The following is an 8478-nucleotide window of genomic DNA, read 5'->3' on the forward strand; positions in this document are numbered from 1 at the left end:
GAAAAGAAGTAAAATAATTTATCTGTAATTGTCAATATCCACTCTTGGCTAATTTCAACTCACAGTTTTCCTTTGGCTCAATGCTTCCCTAAGAATAAGGCGCGAACTTATGGATTGGAAAATGGAAGAAAATGTGTGCTGGAAGACAGAGCTTCAGGCCTAAGTGAACAGAGGAAAGGGGCTGCCCAATTCCCTCTTGGAACAATATCTTCTCTCTAAGATGGATTAAGAGAGGGATCCAGGCTTAGGCCAAGTCTTACAGAGGAGACCCAAGCCTATTCCTCTGATTCTTGCTAATGGTCTACAGGTCACTTGCTCCTGCTTCTTATTTGGTCCAGCCTTTTCTTGTCGTAGAACGTCAGATGTGGACTTGGTCAGGACATAGGTGATAAAGCTTCCCTTTTGTCAAAGGTCCTAAGTCTCCATCCCCACACACCAGATGAGTAAAAATGTTTCCGAGGGACAACAATCCTTTATGCAAGAACATCCTCTAACTTCTAAGCTTCCATGCGTGCATTTAGCAGCAGCTCCCTGTGGCAAGTATAGTTACTGTCACATAAGCACATTCTTGGGGCAGAATCCTGTGGGGATCACAAGATTCCTTCGGGATCGAGGCTATTTCAGACAGCCGAGAGCAGGCCCAGAGACTCCCTTTTTAGGAGATCGTAGGTAAGGGAGGGCAGAAGGCAGGGATGGAGGTTGGGGAGACTGAAGTGGGGACAGTGGAAGACAGCAGGGCCGCCGGGAACCCTGCTGACCTGTGGCCTCCCAGGAGCCGCTGCTGCCCCTGTGACCACTGCCGACCCGAACTGCCACCTCGGCCACCGTAGCTGTCCTAGTCGCCGCAGCTACCGTTGCCAGGATACGCAAAGCGGCGGCCTGAGCCAACCCCGGGTCTGGTGCGGTGAGGCTAGAGGTGGACATGGCGAGCGGACGGCGCCACGTCAGAGTCTGTGTTCGGGATGAAGACCAGCGCTGGGACCAAGTAGGTCCCGGGGACGTGTCCTGGGCTTCCACTGAGCTGGTCCAGCTGCCTAACTGTGAACTCGATGGGCTTGAACAAATCGCTGCTTTGGTTACCTCGGTTCTCCCCTCGCCTACCGGCAAGAAAAGGCTGGCTCTGGTCCTGGAGAGTGAGGATTATATTCAAAAACTCCTGCAGCTGTTCCGCACTTGTGAAAATCTAGACAACACCGAAGGCTTACACCGTTTCCATGCAATTATTAAAGGCATGTTCTCCTTCGACAGCAAACCTCTGTTTAAGATCATGCTTTCTGATGAGTGTATCATGGATGCGATGGGATGCCTTGAATACGATCCTGCTTTGGCTCAGCCAAGACGGCATAGGGAATTCTTGAGCCAAACTGCCAAGTTCCAGGAATTTATACCAATAACAGACTCTGAACTTAGGCAAAAAATACGTCAGATGTACAGAGTGCAGTACATATATGACGTTCTGGTGCCTCAACCACCCACATCTGCAGATAATCTTTCTACTCTTCAACATTTTATTTTCCTCAAGAAGGTTGAGATAGCCAGCATGCTGCAGCGAGATCGCAAGTGTTTGTCTGAAGTTTTAGCAAAGTTTCAGGATAAGACTCTAGATGATGACAAATGGCGTGAATTGGTGCTATTTTTCAAGGACTTCTGTGCATTTTCTAAGACATTACGGCCTCAAAGCAAGTATAAGTTATTCCAAAAGTTGACACAATTGGAAATTCTTCCTGCTCTTAAAATCGTAATGAGTGCTGATGATGTGCTAATAAGATCGGCTGCTACAGATATATTTACTTATCTAGTTGAGTACAGTCCATCGAAGATCCGAGAACTTGTAATGGAGGAAGCAGAGAAGACTGAAGGTGATGACCTTTTCATGAATGTAGTGATTAAACAAATGACCTGTGATACTGATCCTGAGCTGGGAGGTGCTCTGCACGTGATGGAACATCTGCGCACTTTGCTTGATCTGCACAACATGCTGTCAATATCCAATAAAAAAGTAAGATGTGATTTTCTAAATTGCTTCTATAAACATTATGTGCATAACTTCATAGCACCACTTTTGGCCACCACTTCAGAAGACATACGTGAAGGAGGTAATATATCCACCGAAAGCAAAAATTGCCCTAATAATTATCAAACAGCACAGCTGCTTGCTATAATTTTAGACCTACTCACATTTTGCTTACAACAACACACACATTACATACAAAGCTCTATTTTGAGCAACGATTTGCTAAGAAGGGTCTTGATTTTGATGAATTCAAAGCACACTTTCCTGGTCTTGTGTGCTGTTCGCTTTATGAGAAGGATGATTGGCCTTAAAGATGAACTTTATAATAGTTACATCATCAGGGGAAATCTGTTTGACCCAGTTGTAAATGCTTTTCTGCATAATGGAACCAGGTACAATATGTTGAATTCAGCTATTATTGAGCTGTTTGAATACATAAGAGTGGAAAATATCCCGTCTCTTGTTGCACATATAGTCGAAAAGTTTTATAAGGCACTTGAATCGATTGAATATGTCCAGACATTCAAAGGATTGAAGATTAAATATGATGATCTGAAGGACAGGGAAAGTCGAATACAGAATTATTTGCGTTCCATCCCATATGGTAACATACCTCAAGGAGGTGCCAAAGTCTCGGAGGTAAAGGAAGAAATGTGTTTTAAAGAAGATATGGGAGTAGCAGTCATGCCATCATTGGAAAATAACTTTCCAGATTCTTATGATCAATTCATGGAGACAAAAAGACCAAAAGAAGATTGGAAGGAGGTAGGCCTTCCCAAAAGAACATCATCTACTGACTTAAAATTGTTTTCATCTCCTTCTGCTGCTTTTGCTAATAGAACAAGGAGCCCAAACGGTAGCAGCGTAGTTCGTTTAGTGGATTATCCAGATGAGGACGATGAAGAAGAAAATAAAGAAGAAGAAACATCCCCCAGGGAAAGACCTTATCTCAGCAAATAAAATCTTTATGGAAGACCCTCAACATGTGCTTCAACTAAAATTCTACAAATTTCAATGAGCTGAAAAGTCTGATTCCAAAAGCTTTCTTGTGTGAGATATGCAATAGCATATATGATGAGTTTAAGAGGGTTCAATTCTGTAAAAAAGAAGACTTTCCATAACCTTAAAAAAAAAAAGGAACCAGACTTGCTTTTAAGAAAGTAATATGAAGAAGAATGTAAACCATCTATAATTTTACGATACGGTATAATTTGTTTGAAATTATACTCCGAGGAGTAGTCCCAGACTATTTTTTTTTTCTTGCCTACCTACATATTATCAAAAAGAACTTCTGTCTTAAAAATATTCCTTTTAACTCTTTTGTTAAATATTTAGCTGAATATTTTGTTGAATATTTAGTTTGGGGGAAACACAGGCTGATTAAGTAATATTAACGTAGTTTTGTTTCAGGAGTTTATATTAGAAACAACTTCGACAGTTCTTGCAAAGTCTGCTTGCACAATCGTTCTAGCCATGGTGTTCTTCCCTTCAGTTGCCTTTTTGAAATAAACGTTTATGTTTATATGGAAAAACAAGGCCAAATAAAATAAAAAATAAAGTTATGCTGTCCAGACCTTTCTGCAAACATTTAACAAAAATTCAGCCTGATGGTTAGAGGGAAGGAACTTCCAGAATATATTTCTTTTTTTTTTTTTTTTATTTTGTCGATATACAATGTGGTTGATTATTGTGGCCCATTACCAAAACCTCCCTCCCTAGTCCCTCTCCCCCCTCCCACCCAACAATGTCCTCTTTGTATGCTTGTCGTGTCAACTTCAAGGAATTGTAATTGTTGTGTCTTCTCCACCCCCCTCCGGGTTTGTGTGTGTGTGTGGGTGTGTGTGTGTGTGTGTGTGTGTGTGTGTGTGTGAATTTATTTATTTATTTTTAGCTCCCACCAATAAGTGAGAACATGTGGTATTTCTCTTTCTGTGCCTGACTTCTTTCAGTTGATATAATTCTCTCTAGGTCCATCCATGTCGTTGCAAATGGCAGTATTTCATTCTTTTTTATAGCTGGGTAGTATTCCATCGTGTAGATAAATGCTGGCGAGGTTGCGGAGAAAAAGGAACACTCGTACATTGTTGGTGGGACCACAAAATGGTGCAGCCTCTATGGAAAATGGTATGGAGGTTCCTCAAACAATTGCAGATAGATGTACAATATGACCCAGCTATCCCACTGCTGGGAATATACCCAGAGGAATGGAAATCATCAAGTCGAAGGTATACCTGTTCCCCAGTGTTCATCATCAGATGAGTGGAAATGGAAAATGTGGTATATCTACACAGAGTATATTTCCCTGAATAAAAAAGGCAAGCTGGGTTCAAAATGTGCAGTTGTTGATCTAATTTTTTTCTTAGACAATAGATGGCAAGGAACAGTTTGGTAGCATTGCACAGTGTTTTCTCGAGGACTTTGGGGGTGAGTAGAACTGAGTACTTTTAACTGTCTAGATTGTGAAAGATATTTTTAAGTCATCTCCTGATTAATTAATGAAATTTATCCTTCCATCTAAGGCAAAGGTAAGATTTAAAGTGTAATTTATAAAGACTAACATACAGAAAAAATTAAAAAAACAGTGCTGAATGAAAAGGCATTTCATATGTAGAAGCCATTTTGGGCCAAGAAAAAGTTACTTAAGTGTCAAAGTCAGCATACTGCACGTGAAGTTCTTTTCTGTAAACAAGTAAATGTATACTATAAAAAAATACTTTATTAAAGAGTGTATGCAGATGAATCTCTAAAAAACAGATCTAGCAAAGAGTTAACAGGATTTATTTCTAGAGGAACAAGTTAACTTATTCTATTTTTCCTGGAATTTCTTCAACTGAAAAGCAGTTTCTCCTGTTTTCAAGATTTTAGAGTTAATGTTAATTTGTGCTGTTTATGTAGATAAAAGTATAGTTTTCCATAAAACAGACATTTATTTTGTATATTAAAAATACACTGTACTTTTTTGTACCATTTGATGATATTCGTGCTGAACTATAAAATTTAGGAGTTAATTCCAAAAATAAAAGAGACCATATTAAATTTCCTATTGTGCCAACAGGAGACACAGCTTATGCAAAACTAAGAGCCTAGTAGAGAAGCTACAAAGAGACTATATTCCTAAGAACAACAAGCAATAATTTCATCTACTAAGGTCCACATGACCTCAGGCGATAATTACACACTGTAGAGGACACAGACAGTAGGGAAACTGCATTTTTACACTTCTTAAGCCATGCTAGTTAAATCAAATGTTGTAACAGGATTATTCACATTGTGATTGTATGTCAAAAAAGATAGTTTGTTAGAAAGGAATTTCATGATTTCCTTCTGGCTAGACTGTCATGGGGGTGATTTTCTATAGTACACATGTACACGGAGTTGTGCTTTGAAAAAATATGTTTAAGTCTTTATTGTGGTGGGTGTAGCCGAAGGTCCCTAGCAGAGCAGCTATTCACGACTGGACAGAGAAGAAAATTTCTGTTTTGACATTGTTTCTGTTTATTCTCTTCCTATCAGCTAGTTTTAATCTGCCATGAAAAAAAGGAAAAAAAAAGAATATTGGCATTTCTTGCTGTATTTTTCCCAGTGAATTTGTAAGGAAATATGAAAGAGGGCTTAGAACAATGGGAAGCAAAAATAAAAACATAAATAAATAAATAAAATGTATAAAAAGAAAAACAGGACAGGCGTTCTATTGAGTTGAGTAACTTCTGTGAGCCCTTTTCTAGTCCAAGTACCTAATGTTAGTGGAACCAGTGTGACAAGCAAAATGGTGCAAAGGCAAATTCCCCATCAGATGGCAGAAGCTACTATGCAGAGAACATCCAAGTGGGCAACGAAACACAGAAGAGCAATCCTTACTGTGTACACACTGAGTGAAACATCGATCAAAATGTTCGGTGTGTCTAGCTGTGGTGTGTGAGAAGAGAACCATGTCAAGAACTTGTAATTTCCTAGTTAAGTTTTTGAGAAGTAATTTCGAAAGGACCCTTAAGTAGGTCATTAATGATATGAAAAGAAGCAGTTCGACATGGCACTGTATGTACTATAAACTCCGGGCAGGCATTTTTGGAGAGGTGCCCTGGACTCATCAAGGTCTGGGCTTTAAACACACAACTTCCGGCAGTTTGTATGTCTTGGTGACTTTCTAAACCCACCAGAAAGGGAGGGTGACATAACAGATAAAGCAAAAGCTTCGTATTGAGACGGCCTTTGATGATAATGCAGGCTCGGATGCTTACCAATTCCATGACCTTAGCCCACTTGTTTCTCTGGGCACAGTTTCTCTATCTTGTCTTAAAATTAGAAACTATGTATGAATCACCCAGAACATATTAAGTACTCAAGAAATAGATTTTCAAACTCATTTTCAACAACGGCAGCCGTATAATCATTCCTAAGTAGATGGGGGACAAAGCCAGCTATAAGCACTTACATCACAAATTATGCCTAAAAATTCATAATCTTATATTCTGGATCAGATTGACAGCAACATAATAGATCAAGAACTAATGAGTTCAGTTCTGGTTGGCCGAGACGTCTATGTGTATGCGATGGGCCCTGCTGAGGTGCAGCTGAAATAAAGAAAAGTAGAAAGAAAAATGAGGGCTGAGCCCGTGGCGCACTCGGTAGCGTGCTGCGCTAGCAGCGCGGCGACGCTCCCGCCGCGGGTTCGGATCCTATATAAGAATGACCGGTGCACTCCCTGGCTGAGCGCCGGTCACGGAAAAAAAAAAAAAAGAAAGAAAGAAAAATGACCCTCATGTGGCAGTGAGGACACTTGGTAGCGTTGTGTGTGGCATGTTGAACAAGGAATGAGAGGTGACAGGAGTGAAGAGTGAAAGGGAAATTAGGGGAGTGGGAGGGGACGTGGTGAGGGAATGGAAGGTTTGTAGAGGTGACAAGAGTCACTCAGCCGTCTTCCCTCCATGCCTCACCCCAGCAGGCAGAGCAGTCACCTAGAACGTGTCCCTAATAACAGACCACAGGTCCTTCCCCTAAAGCAATTGAAATGACAGGCCAGGCGGCCCTGGGGGTGGCGGGGAGGGGGAAGGGGACCAGAATGGACAGACACCCCGAGAGTGGCTCCGACAGAGGCTCTGAGGACGTGAGGAGGACGAGGGGACCAGGACAGACACCCCAAGAGTGGATCAGACACAGGTTCTGAGGACGTGATGGCGACGAGGGGACCAGGACAGACACTGCGAGAATTTCTCCGACTGAGGCTCTGAGGACGTGAGGGCGACGAGGGGACCAGGACAGACACCCCAAGAGTGGCTCCGACTGAGGCTCTCAGGACGTGAGGGGGACGAGGGGACCAGGGTGACGGGCAGGAGCCGACGCAGACGCGGAAGCCAGAGCGCAGGAGAAAAGGCGGGAAGACAGAGTCCCTTTTGCAGGAGATGAAGAGAGGAGTGGAAACGTGCAGGATGGGGACACGGCGGGGCAGCTGCGCTCTGCGACAGTGCTCAGTACGTCCCCTCATGGGAGGCGAGCTGAGCAGACGATGGATGTCCAGAAGAGGAAGAAATGCAAAGGAGAAGGAAACAGGCGAAGGGTCTGATGAGCAGGTTGAGTGGACCAGACATGGCGTCCATCAGGGGACAGCGGGAGGCGCTGTGATGGCCCAGCAGGAAAGACGTGAGTCACACTGACCTCTGCCCTGCTGGGCGCCTGTGTCTGTGACGCGGCCAAGCCCAGCAGGCTGGTGATGGAGCATGTGCTCTTGCTCAGCATCCTGCAGCACACGCTGGCAATCGAGGTTGGGGCTCACTTCTTGGAGGCCCTGGTGAGGAGGTTCGAGGACGTCTGTGGGACAGGCAGTGAAGGGAAGGGACACGGTGATTGGGGCACAGCAGAGCAGGTCCACAGTGAGAGGAGGAGCTCGAGCCAGGACGTCAGTGAACACACTGCTTCCTTCCTGCAGAAAGTCTTGCTGTGAAGGAAAAAATGTCAGTTGGACTAAACAGTGTGCTTAATGCCTTAGTCGGTTTCCATTCTGATGCGAGCTGATCTTGCCGACCAGGCGGTTCACAGACAGGCAGCCAGTGTATGGACCACGTTTCAGTAGCACAAACGTAATGGACATGAATAAGAATTAATTCTGTGTGCAGCTGGCAAGATTAGGAGAAGACACCACTGCAATGGTGCCCTCTAACTTCAGTATGTCACGTGTACAGTAAACCTTGTTTGAAGAATAGGTGAGTTCAAGCTGGTTGTTCTGCAAAAGGTAAATTTCTGTAAACAATCCCATTTTTATATCTTTTATTACTAAAACAATAAAAACGTCTTTCTCTTTGAAAATAAATAACAGGCAAAGCTGAGGGTCTTGGTATGGCTGTCGTTGCCTCAGAGTTAAGCCCTTCTATTTAGAGTGATTGAGGGTCTAAGATGCTGAAAGTTTGTCACCCGTAAGGGACAAGTCACAGTGTTTTCAGGAGCTGGGAGGTCTGGCATTACTCTGCTCC

At 43.0% G+C, this 8478-nt stretch overlaps 1 protein-coding gene across 1 annotated transcript; it reads left to right on the top strand.

Moving 5' to 3' along the window:
- Positions 1-922: 922 nt before the first annotated feature.
- Positions 923-2974, top strand: LOC134367806 (serine/threonine-protein phosphatase 4 regulatory subunit 3B-like). The gene is made up of 2 exons (XM_063084501.1): positions 923-2129; positions 2289-2974. Exons 1-2 carry the CDS (start codon positions 923-925, stop codon positions 2972-2974), a joined length of 1893 nt encoding a protein of 630 aa, XP_062940571.1.
- Positions 2975-8478: the final 5504 nt, after the last annotated feature.

Source organism: Cynocephalus volans, chromosome X, assembly GCF_027409185.1.
Source record: "Cynocephalus volans isolate mCynVol1 chromosome X, mCynVol1.pri, whole genome shotgun sequence".
In the NCBI taxonomy this organism is placed as follows: Eukaryota; Metazoa; Chordata; class Mammalia; order Dermoptera; family Cynocephalidae; genus Cynocephalus; species Cynocephalus volans.